General features: G+C 39.5%; 1 protein-coding gene across 13 annotated transcripts; it reads left to right on the plus strand.

Annotated features, from left to right (window-relative positions):
- The first annotated feature begins 2,399 nt into the window (after positions 1-2,399).
- Positions 2,400-10,482, plus strand: LOC111273675 (NIF3-like protein 1). Of its 13 annotated transcripts, none has more exons than XM_086973585.1 (9): positions 2,450-2,642; positions 5,402-5,622; positions 6,835-6,957; positions 7,453-7,597; positions 8,051-8,160; positions 8,487-8,594; positions 8,872-9,073; positions 9,819-9,880; positions 10,301-10,482. In XM_086973585.1, the coding sequence occupies exons 3-9, from the start codon at positions 6,844-6,846 to the stop codon at positions 10,373-10,375; spliced, it is 816 nt and encodes a 271-aa protein (XP_086829711.1). In that variant the 5' UTR covers positions 2,450-2,642; positions 5,402-5,622; positions 6,835-6,843; the 3' UTR covers positions 10,376-10,482. The 13 variants fall into 13 exon arrangements, 12 of the variants coding, with proteins under 12 accessions (XP_022711255.2, XP_086829717.1, XP_086829711.1 ...); XM_086973584.1 differs by having other exon boundaries at positions 2,451-2,642; positions 5,402-5,626; XM_022855527.2 differs by having other exon boundaries at positions 2,451-2,642; positions 5,421-5,626.
- Positions 10,483-15,934: the final 5,452 nt, after the last annotated feature.

A 15,934-nucleotide genomic window follows, 5' to 3' on the forward strand; every position in this document is an offset into this window, starting at 1 on the left:
ACCGTAGCTAAAGGGTGTGCGGGTAACAATGAGACTCACTAGCGATTGTCCATCAATAGGGAATGAAGATGCTTGTCTGTGAATGCGTTCATATTGTAAGAAGTTTTTCATTGTTAATAACAAACATGGTAATCGCTCTCTTTGTTACCCTCAGTTGACGTTTAGGGATAGTTATTGTAATTCGGGTGAGATGTGCTCAGTTATGTTCGAACTTCTTTTTTTAAACACAATAGCTATTGATAAACTTTCCTGGTATTTACGCTAGCCGTTTTGTAGATATCTAGCGGCGAAGGACTGCGGAACAAAGAGAACCTGGTAAGGAATTTAGTCGGACGGTATGTTAATGGTGCTGTGGAAACGGGTAGACTGAGGGCTACGAAATAATGATAAGTTCAAATTTGGGCGTAGACACATTTTGTTTCGCGGTAGTAGCTGACAGTTTGAAATAATGCTTAATGTCGAAACTTCTGTATACATTAGGCAAAAGGCTGAAGCTTTTAGCGCCAGTGCCCCTTTGTTATGGAAGTCAACAAGTGTGCACGATATAATACAATTTCACTTTCAATTTGTAATTTCAGTATTTGGGCAAAACTCTTATCATTCGCAAAGGCTACCAGTACCATTAAATTATAACTTAGATCGATAGGATTATCTGAGACTTATTCGATAATATAACGTTACGTATATATATATATATAATGTGAAAAAGTAGACTTCATGCCAGATTTGTGTAAAAAGGAGATGTTTGAAAATTATGGCGATCTGTTCTTCAAGGACGCGTGAGGAAGGCCAGGTTCGAATCCGTACGTATACACATTTCACTCAGTGCTGGAGTAGGCCAGCCATCCGAGGCAATACCTAATCGTTTAAATTCTGCATGTAAAGCTACACAAAAAAATTAGTCAAAGATCATGTTTTATTGACCAGGTAGGTAAATCCTTATTTTGCGGAGTTCTCGTCAGTTTTATCAATAATACTTTTTCATCACAAAGTAAAATATATTTCTATAAGTAATAATAACAACAATCATACTTCGTCTACACCTATAAATGTTTATCTTGTATAATTAGCTTGACATTAGGTAGTCGACTTCAGAGATCTTTGTGATCTAGGTGGTAATCAGCTAGGTGGTAACCAGCATATAGAGATTTAGGTGTCGCTTTTGACGCCGATCTTAACTGCACGTTCATTTAGTTAAACATTACGAAGCGGCGTTATGATTATCCAATCTTACGCGACGAACTTTTACCTCATGAAACCTTAACTTTTACTTGGCTTTCTATCAGACCCCAGTTGGTCCTAAATTGACATTGGTTTTTCCCTTCATAACAACACGGGTACCTTACAAAGTGCTCAGGGCCATTTAGCAAACTAGATAGCACCGAAATGCGGTGTCCTCCGTAAATCTATTAGCCTGCAAAAAATTGCAAAGTAAACAAGTTCCGGATGTTCAAACTATACAAGGACAACTCTTTTAGTTTTCGAAATTAAAGAAAAATCATTTTCTTAGTGGTATCTGGCCATCAGTTCTCCAGAAGTAGCCACTCTTACCACTGTTACCAATTGGTTTTTATCACGCGATTAGGCCATGAAAACCGCTTTATGTCTTTATATTGTAGCCATTTTTCAAACCTCTTCGAACAAAGGGAACTTTCCATTGCATTAATACTTTGTAAACTAACGGTAAGCTTAACTATCTTCGCAGAGAATTTCTTTCGCAGAAGGTATTGAACTCAGGCTCCCATGCATATTTTTAAATTAAAAAATTCACACATTCATGCTTTGTATAAAGCGTTTGACACGAGCAGCCAAATCATGAAACATCTACAACCTACTGAATGAATATTTCGAATTTCGCGCCTAAACTGCAACTCAAATCACAACTGATCCGATAATCTTATTTTGCTTGTCCTAAACAAACGGCTGATGTATTAGAATCTAATAATAATAGTAATAATAATCCATGCGATGTAGATTATAACCTGCAATTAAATTGACAATACAATACAGTGAAACGGCTACAGATAAACTGATGCAATGAACTAGAAAAACCAACCTAAGATGCTTTATCTGCTCCCATCGCTATAGTGGCTGAGGTAGAGGGTTTGAAAATTAAAAATATAAATAAACGTTTCCAAACTCAATGTTTCCGCTAATCACCTGATATTACCATAAGTTTATATATTATTCTATTCTGAATATTATATATATATATATATATATATATATATATATATATATATTCAGAAGCAGAATCATACAGGCATTCGAGTTACGTGTACACCTGTTCATGTTAGCGCACAGACTTAAGCGTCTGCATTAGCAACATGATTTTTACTTGTATACATTTTTAACGTATGACTCCCTTGTGGGAAGACGCAGTAGAAAATTCGAAATACTTCCTTGCCTCTCCAATTGGCCTTATAAGCAGGGCGAGCGCGTTCTCCGAAACGGCTCGACGGAGATACAGACAGCTGTTGGTTGAAACGATTCTCTTGGTACGCTGGTATTATTGTAAAAGATAGTCTGTGTGAGGTAAATCTTGTTGTGCCGTAAAATGTTTTTTAACTGGTTATTCAATCAGCGATCATGCTGCTATAGATATTGAATACTGACGTGAAATTAGCACGGAACTATGTCAGGTAGGAAATGCTTAATTCAAGCAAATGACGAAAAGTGTAGAAAACAAAAGACAAACTAGTCTATAATTTTTTTTAATTCTGTGTGGATCATGTTCATTTCATAGTTGAGCAACACAGAAACAATTCAACTGCGCAAATGAATCAGATCTAAGAATTTTTTAACTAATTATACTATTTGTGATTCGCTTTTTATTTACTTAATATATCAGTATATGAAAGCGCAGTGTAAGCCTCTTCTTTTTAGGATTGTTGTTAGATGCCTCGACGATGACGGGGTTGAGAGTGGACCGCAATTATAAATAAAACAGTGGACTAGTCCTTTCGAACTTATTAAACATTTTATTCATATTGAAATCATTTGTCTGCTATATGACTCAGCGTATTTCTTCATCGCGTCGACTCATATTGATCTTTGTAATGCGGAGCTCGTTTGAATTGTGCGGATCGTACTTCTAGTGGAACTCGCTCCAAAAGAATACACGCTGATTACGATTTAATGGCATTTGAGTAGGAAATTGTGAAATGTGCAATTACGCTGCTGGGTATGTACAGGGTGCTCAAAATTGTACGTAATCCTGCGGAAAATTAACGCTCAACCTTTTCAAAGGAATTCCGCGGCGCAATTAGTCTCTATTCTTTGTTTTCGTCACTGTGTATTTAAATAATGACATTTATTTTAAGATAGGAGTAGCAGTTTGGAAATGTCGACGACTTTAAACTTTAAATACTTTTGATACATTCTAAGATACTTTATCAGCATGCTTTGTCTTCCCTTGTTAACTAAAAATAAACTCATATGCCTACGTGTGAATGAGAATAAATTGCTTAAAGTTGCCTTTAAATTGTAACCATACATAGGGTAATTTCTTATACGGATGTGTAACATGCTAATTCAATGTATATATATACATATATATATTCTGGTAGCTTGGATAAAGCTTGATTGCACCCAAACAAAATAGTTCGAAACACTTTATAGAGTTGAACATAGTGATTATGTGATACCAATGACGTAACATAATTCAAGATAAAGAGATGTTTAATCTCTTTTAAATTTTAACTTTTGCCGACCTGACTCGGTTTTTTAGATAAAGGGTAAAGAAGATAGCGATATCCCTAACTATCAGCCTTTGAAAAAAAGAAAGAGCTGGAAGTAAAACACTAGTAGTTACCTAGTTTAATATGAAGCCCTTTTTCACCGTTAGGCAATTAACGTTTCTCTGGGTTAGTGAAGCATTTATGAAGGCCATCCCGAGATAATCCAGTGTGCAGATTTCATACTCTTGTTTCGAATCGCTTGTACTTCAGAGCATGCCGCATATATTCAAACAGTTGTAGTCAGGTTGGGCATTGTCTGGATTAAATGAAGCATGGAAAAACGTTTCTCTAAAATATGTCATGATTTCGTGGGCCAACAGAATCTCGTGAAGTCAAATGTTTTCATACGATGAAATCATCTGGGCTGCTTTAGCCCGTTCCAGGACCTTCATCTTTTGAGTTTGTTGCTCGTTTTTACGAACTGAGTGAAGCTACAGCCTGAATTCAGATTCGACTAACTCCTTATAGCAACTGTCCGTGTTTAAGCTTATCCGGGGTCGAACTCTTTTGCACTAACGTTTGTTGTGAAGATCTTTTTGTCGTTTCCGATCATGTTCAAAAATGACCTTTCGTCATATTGTGCAAACAATGATAGTGATATGATTGAGTGACCCGTGAGGGCACTTAATTTATGTGAGGCCCATTTTGCTGCCGTTAATATATTGGGCAAGGCCATGCAGACGATTTCTTGTGACAGTAAATACCGCTAACTGTATGTCTCTTTAGAGAATTCCTGATATGACTGCGCTGCAGGTTCACACGATTAAGTCTACGATCCATTGTTATCAGCTTTTTGACGGTCATCCGAAGATTCATAGTTTGTGGTTCAAGTGAGAGCCACAAACCTTCAGCCTCAAAACGCTGAGAAACATTTTCACAAATACTGCATAGCAGTCTCTAACATAATCCAACAATAAACTGCTATTGTCTCAACCGCACTTTTCCTGATGGGAAAATGGTAAAGAAGGCGGTATAATATCTGTAGTTATCAGCACACGGTTTGATCATACAGAAATCTGCTATGAACAAACTTCTGCGGCGACAAAAGCAGCATAACTAAAAGAGGGAGTTTGATAAGCAAAAATCTCCATAAGACGCACATGTAGAAACGCAATTCAATATATGAATGGCAAAATGCCATGAGCTAATAAACAAACAGAGCTTTGTCTGGCCAACTATCCGACCTCTTTTTTTCTTAGAGCTACATGTCCATATATATAAAGCGTGCGATGCGTGTTACGGTAAAATTTGGTAAATAGCTTTGTGAACTTGAACAATTTCTTCTTACCTATCCACAGTTTCCGTGGTTTAAAACTTAACCTTCCAAGCAACGTATGTAATAATTCCAGTGAATGCTATCCTGTATTAATGCTAGCAGTCCTATACGTTGATCGCTATTTCTACTAGTATAGTACATCTTAGTGTAGTGAAGTTTCAGTTTCACAGATAATTTCAACATTTCACCATGAGTCTCTGTGAACACGGAGTCCCGCCTCACCCTTCATCCGTTATGGGCGATTTACTTTTAAAAAAACTAGTCAAACGAGACACCACACAATTGGTTGCTTTCCGCCGCTCTAATTAAAAGGTAACAGAGTATTTATTAGATGGAAGGCCTTAGCAGAATATACCCATATTTAAAGAACGTTTTTTGTTACCAGCCGATGTCATGAGTTTCAGGCACTCGACAGATGGAAGGTGGTATCATAACAAATCAATACCGAAGTCCGCAAACTATACCGCCAATCATCAATATAGTTGTATCGCTCCGGTCAAGCTGGGAAGTATCCAAGCTATCTGTTCATCTTTGACCAAAGCCCTTACGCATTGACACACGCTTGTGGTACTGGGTTTAAGATCAATTCGACAGAAGCATACGCAAGTGGGTTAGCTGATACATTTCTGTATATTTTTCTGAAAATATTTCAGTTGCGTAATCCAGCTGTTTTCCGCATCCGAAAGATTTTCCCGATTTTATTATTCTCAATTTATTTATATTTATTATTATAACTATAGTTTTATTGCCAATTAGCAGACTTAATATACGAGGGGTGGTACTCGTGCTATACACATTCTATGCTAATACTTAAAAAATTTGCAAATGTTTTCTAAAGGAACCAGACCCTCTGTTCCGATATCAGATAAACGACGTTAAAGCCCTTGCCGTCGAGTAAGAATCTGCCTCGCTAATCAGCAATGCAGGGAAACTAGTCAAACATGTGTTGTGATCCGTCGTTCGAGACTTCATCGTAAATACACTGTGTTACCATCTGAAAAAAAAACCATTTTAAAAAACTACGACTATAAATAAGCGACGCGCAACTTGTCCTTCGCCATTACTAATCTAATTATTATTTCTTTTTACAATGATTATTAGCTGCAGTGGAGAGGCCTAGTAGCTCCTCTCTTTAAAAAAGAGTTATTCAACAACGTTAAAATCATTGGAGAAGATTTTTGATTTGGGCTAGAAACTCGGATTTTTCAAGAAATGATTTTTTCGCATCTGTTCGGCCGCGGAAATCCACAAAATAAAATTAATATCTAACTCTCGCTTTGTACACTAATTTATAAATATATATGTATACAATCGGATTATATTTTAATATAATTACGTTTTTTTCACATAGAATTATCTAAAAGTGACTCCTAAATTACTTTTTGAGTGTGTTCTATCTATGCGCACAGTTTTTGCTGTCAAGGCATGGCAAGGCAAGGCAAGCCACCGAGCGCGCCATCTAAACTAAAATTAGGATCACTATCGTATCGAGTTTTTAAACGGACGTCCTTCGTCGCAGAAATGCAGTTTCTACGATATAGATTATCTGTACCGTGTAAAGCTTAAGAACTACTGAGAGCTGCATGAACATACCTGAGAAGTAGATGTTGATTTTAAGCTTTTAGCTACGATTTCTGAATCATGAAATCTGGAATCTTCATTTTTATTTTCTTCGCTTAACTTGTAAGTTTCGCCTAAAGTCAGAAAAAATACATGTTGGTTTAGCCCAGGTTCGGTTGGACCTAGCTCGGTCGAAACAGATGCTTCGATCCGTTAGTTGCAGCTGGGTAATCTGATCTACTGGCGTCAAAATTTCAGGCTGCCGCTATGGAATTATCGAAAGTTGTAGGATTTCTTAGACGGTTTGCTCCAATTGAACTCGCCGAAACTTGGGACAACGTTGGATTACTGCTGGAACCGACAGTATGTCGTGTTCAAAAGGTGCGAACCGTTTAGAATTGACACGGAAGTAAATGACATGAGACAGATCAGGAAACAGTATCAGATTCGACTTTGTGTCGGCCTGTACGCGGGACAAAATGAGTGCCTTCTTCTTCTTCGACTGAAACATTTACCACTGTTACAATCTAAATTAAGTATCAGCTTATTTCCAAATTTCTGCTTTAAACTAATTATTGCCACAATCCATTCTAACAGTGTCATACATTTTTATGTTGTTTATCTATCACAGCACAGTTATTCTATCGTTTCGTTTTCGTCGAAAATAGAACTTGTCGAGACTCTTTAGATCTCCTGCATCTGGCCGTATTGCCAATTTAACGAGCCTATTGAATAAATCCAATGTAAAATTTTTTGCTTCATGTCATTTCTTGGGAATTTTAAGTTTAGAAAATCAGCTAAAAGTTAAAAGTGCTTTGACTAAGTTTCATAAACAGTATCTCTTAAAATTTCGATATTATATATTATCATTCGCAGGTACTTCTCACGAATGATCTCACCGAATCTGTCGTTGATGAGGCTGTTAATTCGAAAGCAAACCTAATCGTGTCCTATCATCCTCTAATTTTCTTCCCAGTGAAGAGGATTTGCCAAGATACATGGAAATCTCGAATTATAGTCCGTATGTTGTTTACTATAGTATATTATGGTGAAACAATAGTTTAGCGTTCTAGATTTGCTGACTCGATGCGTGCGCTTTTTGAGACAGTCTTGTCACCTAAAAAATATAAATCAATATCTGCGTGTTTTAGGCGAAAACTATTATCGAATTGGCCTAATGTAATTGTAATAGCGTCCACTGTTTTTAAAAGATTCCACTTTGAATTCGATTCCATGAAATATGCACACGTAAATATATAGGGAGTTGATCGTGATGTACACGTTCGATTATCTGTAGGTTCAAAGGCGTCTGGCAAAGGCGCCTGGCGTGCAAGCTTTTAGTACGATCGCTCATCATGGCTTTTAGCGGCTCTCACGTAATACACTTTCGGTGGCTCCCAACAGCCGTTCTACAGGCCGAGCATTGTCTAAAACCATTACGCGGTTCTATATATTCTATGTGTGTATATTATAGGTTGCCTCGAAAACCGTATCGCGGTGTACTCGCCACATACTTCGTGGGACCACGTCCACGGAGGCGTAAACGATTGGTTAGCGAAGGCTTTTAACCAACATCCTCTCAAGGTTGATCCCCTAAGAAACCAACAATATTGTCACCCCGCTAAGATCGATACTATTGTTTGCGATATAGTTTTTTCAGTTAGACGTTTAGATAATTATAGTTGATAAGATCACGTCTCTGTAGTAACTATGAATTGAGAACATGTAGGCGCGAAACATTGTCTTTTGTGGTGCCAGATTTGTGCAGCCAGATCTAGTGGTCGTTGCCTGCGAATTAAGCTTAGCCGAGACCTAAAATTACAGATAGACATTATTCTAGTAATAACTTAATAAACCCTTAGTTTGAATTGAGATGCTGAACAGCATTAACTGCCCTAAATAACTTACAGATCGATGATATTCAGCAATTGAAAGCGTTGCCACAGGATCTGCCGGAAGGATTCCCCGGTGCTGGCATAGGGCGCAAATTAACGCTGGAGAAACCAGTGTCATTTGAGGTGGGCCGTATAATATCATTATCTATTATTTCTCCGTTGTTTAGAACTGTTGCATTAACCCTTATACTTTTTGTTAGCAAACAAAAACTCTATTTCGCATTAACGGGAATATAAAACATACGCAACAGATAAAAATAAGCTAAAAAAGACAAACTACTATCAGAAAAAATTGACGAAGCTATGTGCGTTTTCGACATACTAGATTAAACCTAGTTTGACAAGTTTATAGATTGCTAAAGGCTTACCTATTAGTTCCGTTATTGCTTCATGCCAATAGGATGCACTCCGTATGGTAAAACAACACGTCAGACTCGAACGCGTTCGGGTGGCTCGACCGCTCCAAGTTAAGCAGATCCAACATATAGGGCTCTGCGCAGGCTCCGGCGTATCTTTGATGCGACTTGTGCCACATGGAACATTCGACCTGATACTCACTGGAGAGATGTCACACCATGATACACTTGATTTCGTACAAAATGGTCTGTTACTATGGGTACGACAGTGTGCATTTTTCAACTAATAGAGTATGCAACAGTAGATAAATACGTTGAAGTAACTCTAGTTAAGAAGTTAAAGTCTTTCATTTAGAAACGAAAGTTCATTGTGGTATATCTAATTTGAGAACTACAGTCTTAAGCGTGACAAGTTTGTTCGTTCCCTTTGTCACATTCACTGTTGTGAATAGGGCTCATATTGTTTCTCTACTGACGTTACGCTTCGCTAATCCCGGCAGCGGGAGCCGGCGCTAGACGGTCTCACACACAGAGAAGCGAATCAGAGCATTCGTAGAAAAGTTCTACGAAAAGTTTACTTGCTTCACAACAGCGAGAAAAGTCATTTAATTTTTAAAAGCGAATTTACCGCACTTCGTAGTGGTGTTAGCCATCTTGAAAATGCTTAGCGGCGCTACCGGACGTCAAACTCATAAGAGTTTATTAACATTGTTACCCTGTTCCGATCTAGAGCTAAAGTATTTACGCAAATAGGCTATGTAGTTCAATAATAACGTCGTGCGAAGGCCGTAGCTTTTATTTATCATGTCAGGTTGATACTGACATATGGCATTTAATAAAATTGATGACGTACGAACAAAGCCCAATATCTGTGCTTGAAATGTTGAGTTCTTTTAAAGTAAATATTCCACTTCTCACAGTCACATTTATATTTTCTTTTTTCAACGTATTTCAAAGGTTCATCTTTGCTTTCTTACATCTTTCATTTTAGGAAGTTACGTGATACTTTGCGAACATTCCAACACAGAAAGAGGATTCCTTCGGGAATTTAAGGTAAGTCTTGCCAAGAATAGATTGATATATATATATCAATGTAACAACAGAAGCAGTACTGATTAAAATGCATGAAAAAAACAGTAATATTTGTTAAAACCTCCAGGTCTTATTTTGTTTTTTTCGGGTAATGGGGCCACTGCGGGTGATAAATGCAAAACCTTGGTGGTACAAAATGTTCTTTTCTATTTTTTCCCCTTTATGTTAACCTCTGTGATGTCCATTAAGGTAATCGCTGCAAGTTAAATAGTTAACCCCCTTAAGCGCAAATACTGCAAAGATTTATGAAGCCCTGTTTATATTTTGTAAAAAATATTGTAAAAAACTTAAACAATTTTTAGAGTTTCTTCAGATGTAACAGTTTACGTCGCTGTAAGTTGATTGTATTTTTGCCCGGCATTGTCTGTTGCGATTTTTCAGGGTGTCCTCGAGGAAGAGCTTCATTTAGAAGTCGAAGTATCGACAGTTGATCGTGACCCGTTGAACGTTGAGTGATAACAAACAATGGGCGGGCACTTGTGCCGGGTTGATCAGTACTGTTACAGAGAGAGCGACCCGCTGTATAAAATGAATACATCGTTGAAAATAAAAGTGTTTGTTTAGTTTGCTTTTTTCACTCCAGTAAGAACATATATGAGTTAATGTCTTCATAGTTCAAATCAGAATAAATGACGGTACGTCACCTAATTCATTCAGAAAATATACTCCACGGAAGAATTTACCAGCCTTGGAAACTGAAATAATTGTTGGTATATTTATACGGTGAGGATGAAGCAGCAAGTAGTTCTTTCACGGGACGCGTTTTAGAAGTCTGGGCAGTGTGGTAGGTTTGATAGTGGGCGGCACGGTCTGAGTGGTAGGTCTTTATCATAAGATAAGCTGATACGAATTTTTTCGAGTGCATCGCCGTAGCATCCCTGAATATACGGCTATAGTTGATCAAACTTCGGTATTGAAATACAATGTAGCGATGAAAGGGTAGATTCCTTGAACGAAATCTAAATAAACACTTCTTTTTTGTTGAGTATGATAACCCGTTAGGATTTCGAAACCGGGCGGTGATTGCGAAAGGCGATCGGGTGTTCTAATGCTTTTTCTAAATGTTATCTAATCAGGTACAAGCAAACGTTAATCAGAAAGATTGTTCATAATAATAACAACTTTTTCAGCTTTTAACGTAGTCTACAATGACCAAGCGGCCCCACCAAGGCTGTAAGCACACGGAATAGCACCGAAATACCCAAAGAACATTTTCTTATACTGACAGCATACGAAAGCTAAAATGACTTAATAGGAACAAGAAGTATTTAAAAAAAAATCCATATTTTTGTAATATGTTAAACTCGAATTCGTCATAATACAGTCACGAGAAAATTAGCGACGGCTGTTAAATATCCGCAGATACAATTTGCATGTGAGTCTAAAATGTGACGTAATGATCTTCAATCTTAATTTCTCCTTCGCAATATATTACACACCAAATGTTCAACCAATTAGATCAGTAATAATGCTTTTTTACGATGAAAGGCAGTGTAGACTGTGGTAGAGGGAAAACTATGCTTATCTACGTAGTACCTTTAAGGGCTTTAGCAAACATACCACGTGCTGTTGCAAATACAGATACTAAGCAACTTACATTTATTATAAATTATTTATCGCAAGGACTGCGACGGCGAAGCCTTCAACTGCGAAGGCTTGACGGTCGTTGGATTCGGTCGCAAAGTAGTACACTAGGGGCATAGTGGCTATTGAACATTACGCTTGGATAAGTGCAAGGATAGTAATTATAGTATACATCAAGCAAGTCAACAAATTAAATCACTTTCACATATACGGAAGTACCTAAGAGCAGAACAACGATAGGTCGAACGTTGCATGTAACGTCCGATGGAAAGGTCATAAGGATATGAACAGAAGCAAATAATAGAAATTGCTGTCCTGGTTTCCAACGGGGCAACTGCTTCCGCGTCGCGCAATCCTAAATTCTATTTAAGACTAGTAACGTCAGCTGCAACGATGGACGCGAGATAACAGCGGCCTATCAAACCTTACACTGCTCAGCATAACATATAAGTAAAGAAATCAAAAAGATTGAAACATTTTGAGAATGGCACTCCACAGATACTCCGTACAAAATAATACTTCGACGGCAGATTTCGCACCATGGCTAGCAAAGCCGTATATACGTATTGTCTTCACTCAGAACACAAAAACCGAACAGATGCGAAAGAAGAAGAAGAAGTGATTATTGTGCCCGTAAAAAACCAAACCGGAACTATTTAGCTAAAGCAGATCCGTGATCAAAAGGGTGAGGAATCCTCTATTAGATTAATCCTATTCTTTCTGCTATAAATTGTGTGAAGATCGCTTGCGCTACTAAATATCATTGTTATTCCAAAAGATAGACCATTTCCCATCCTCCTTGCAGGTAACTTTATATCGTTCTCTGAACATTTTGCACAAACTATGCCACTTATATCTAACGATAAGTTAGGCAAACGAAATATTAACGAATTACTGCCAAACTTTGACGCTAGGCCATTTGAAATCCTAGTGATTTTCAAGATAGATACGATTGCGAATTGTACTTAAATCGCTGCCTCCCGTGTCCTACAGAAAGTAATTCTGTGTTATGCGATATTTTGTAGGCAAAATGCCCATGCCATTTCAAGGACAGAGGAAGGCTATTATTTTTAGGTGATTCTAACAAGACAACCTTATCGATAAAACATGGCCAATACAAACTCACATATTTTGATGAAATAGTACTATTGTTATTATGAGCGCATTTTATAATTCCCCTACTACACGTCTGCCGATTCTATTCTCTTGTCAGCTTCAAATAACATAACCAAATGGCTCACCCCTATACACTTTTACATCTGCCTGTTTGGCTCCCTTTAAGAAACAGAAACACTTTGTTTCGCCCCATTGTAACGCTCCTGCCGCCATGTAGTCTCGCCTGCCACCAGATCCCACGACGTATTATCGCCTTCGCGTTGTCCCTTTCTTTGTCGCTTTCTCCTTCGGTCCTTGTCCTATCCTTTGCCGCCACCCCGGCCGCGTCCTTGAGTGACGTCACCTTTTGTGGGTCAAAGTCAGGTCGCCGGTGAGCTGACAGCGGCGGTGGCCGCGGGCCTGGTCGCCTAGAGGCCGTGTTCGTGAAGGCATGTATTTGCCCCGTCTCTTGTAAGGTCGTCCGGTTTGTGCCTGCCTGCATATTTAGCCGTAGTATCCGCAACTGCTATTGTCTGTGCGGCGGCCTTTTTAGCCCGCAGGCCCCCTACAGAATACACGCAATTACCACACAACTGCCGTTATATATTGCAACTTCGTAGCAGACTTCATAAGAGTGAGTGAAGTCAATTGTCCTTACACTTCTTTTCTAGGCCTGACTTTGACCCTGTATTTAAGCAAACTGCGGCTGCTGCCGTTCGCAGTTTACTCCTGCGACAAAAATAGTCAATGTTTGTATTCAAGTATGGCCGGCGGCAATATTAGATGTCGCATACGGCGGCGTCACGCACCCAAGTAGGCGACGACCCATATTGTTTATGCTGGTGCATACAGAATACTCCGTTGTGGACGCTGTTACTTCTGTTACAGCGACCTCTACATGACGATGCAGACGCGGTCGTCCGTATAGAGAGGGCAGTTAGCTTCCCGGTGCGCGTCCTCCACTCAGTAGCGGTGTCCGAGAAGCGCATGTATATATGTATATCGCCAAATACTAGCGCAGCCGATCTATTATCGATGTCGATGCTGGCGTTGTTGCCAATGCGTTGTTGAGTTGTCATCTGCAGCCATAACAGTCAATAGCGGTCAATCCTTTTGTTTAACGAACGCGTTGTTGCTGGCCATGCTCTGGGATGTGGTGACGTACCGAGCTTGTGCCTATCTCCCGCCACTGTTCCCGACTGCCCCCGCGGTGGCGCTAGTGATGTTCTCGTTTCGCGGTCATGGTTGAGTCTTTTCAAGCGCTCATCAGTGTGACATTATGTAGCGTGCCTATTATCTTTGCCGCTCGGTGGCGATGGCCACTCGGCTTTTCTGTTGTGCCACTCTCCATGTGACTAGTGCACTTGAGCGCTGTTACCGCTGCTACCTTCGCTGCACTTGGCACTTACCGTAAGCGCTGTACTGCGGCGACCCGGCGACCACAGCCGTCACTTTTTGATTTCCCCTCAGTTTGTTTGGACTCAATCTCAAGGGCGGGATCGCTGAGCAGCACCTAAGGCATAGGGTGGAGGGTGTGGGGACTGGAAAGGGGGGCACTGCGCGCACCCAGAGACAGTGACGGCTACGACAGCGCAATGGGAGAGTCACTGCTGCTTTACGAACGACGGAGAAGTGGCCGAGCGGCAACGATTATAAGAGTCCTATCCTCAAGGTATCGGGTATGGCGACAGGTGCTCACGTATGATACTGCAGGAAGGACTGAAGTAGTGAGAAGGCGATAGAAGAGAAAAAAAAGAGCTTTTCATGCATCGACTAGATGGGGAAAGTCTCTCGAGAAGTAGGTTATGTACATGGTCGACTGCCTATAAGAACTCGAGCGACAGGATATTCTTAAATGTGCTGACGAAAAAGTTAGGGATGAATTACGAAGGTAAAGAAACCCTTCGTACTTTTTCGATAAAGGTAAAAGCTGGCTTGTTAGGGAAGCAAATTGAGGGAAATTGTTACATTAGAGGCCTCTGATAGTTACAGAATGCTCATTGTATTGGCCTAACATAGTCGCTGTGTGAAGACTCAAGCAAAGCGGTATTTTTTGTGGCTATATATATTTAAACCTACATATGTAGGCAAATCTAATCATAGATAGGTTTATGCAGCTAAGTATAGAGCTGGCTTTGCTACTTGAACCATACAAAAAGACGACTGAAACTTTACCGAATAGAACGTACGCAAGAAATCCAGCAATATAAAACGTCTATATTAGGAGATATTTGCTTTATCGAAAAAGTCCTGTTAAGCCTATTGCATCGGCTTGCCCCGGTCAATCTAAGCTAGGGCTTAAAATCTGCTATTGCTAATCTAATGCAACTCAATCCGGCTGTGCTAGACTGAGGGCATCATCGGAGGGACTACTCGCTATTTTCGCTAGCCTAGACTACATACGCGGCTACACAGCATGTCTATTATTCGTAGAACGCATTGAAACAGTTGCTCTATCGCAAACCTAGAAACACACGTTACAGAGGAGACCCGTGGCACTGTATCAGACCTGACTTAGATTAACACTCGGCACGGAATATGCGTGACAGTACGTATAATGGAAACATCTGAATGAAGATACGTGAAATAAAGCAAACAGCCAGCCTATAATCGGTGTCGTAGAAATGATTTTCAAACCAATCCAATCTGGTCGATGTCTTCTTAGAAGACATAGACCAGGTTACACGGTGGCTTGGATAAGCTGCGAGCATCACTGATGACATGTCGACCCAGCAGGTCACCCGTCTACGTTAGTATGTTCACCCGCATTACACGATTTAAGTTCGATTAAACCCTTTATGCGTCGCCATATTATACAGGCAGCGCATTTTCATTCTATTATATATATATATAGAGGAATAAGATGCGTGGCCTTGCATTAAGTGGCCTTGTTCTCGAAAGCTTAAAGCTGCTCGATGAAGCTTATTTGCTGAATTTAATTAGAAGTATTAGGTATGATCGGTTATACAGACGTTTTGTCTGGCAGATGTGTCACACAAATTACGCTCGGATGCCGTGGCTTGTCTGTCTACTGTAATGGTACAAAAGAGATCCATGTCACGAGCTATAAGATTCTACTCTGCACCACGTCATGGTGGCACGAAAAGCTAGACTGACTTTGAAAAGAGTTCTACATAACCATAGCTTGATACAGTTATACGGTATTTACAAACCCAATTTAATTAAGGTTGTGGCCTATGCCAGAGTAAAGACCACATGGAGGTAGCAGAAAGTCAGTAAATATTTTACTATGCAGCCAGCATTACTTGGTACTGCACGACTTTCGACAGACGAAAAAGCTACCGGGAAATTGATCTAAATAGATATTTAAGAAAT

The sequence above is a fragment of the Varroa jacobsoni genome, unplaced genomic scaffold (genome assembly GCF_002532875.2).
Source record: "Varroa jacobsoni isolate VJ856 unplaced genomic scaffold, vjacob_1.0 scaffold_213, whole genome shotgun sequence".
Classification (NCBI taxonomy): domain Eukaryota; kingdom Metazoa; phylum Arthropoda; class Arachnida; order Mesostigmata; family Varroidae; genus Varroa; species Varroa jacobsoni.

Bases quoted from the DNA above. Each gene is read 5' to 3' on its own strand.
- LOC111273675 (XM_022855520.2), top strand. From the start codon at position 6,844: ATGGAATTATCGAAAGTTGTAGGATTTCTTAGACGGTTTGCTCCAATT. The intron at 6,958-7,452 runs GTGCGAACCGTT...TATCATTCGCAG, and splicing joins CAGTATGTCGTGTTCAAAAG to GTACTTCTCACGAATGATCT. The intron at 8,161-8,486 runs GTTGATCCCCTA...AATAACTTACAG, and splicing joins TTAACCAACATCCTCTCAAG to ATCGATGATATTCAGCAATT.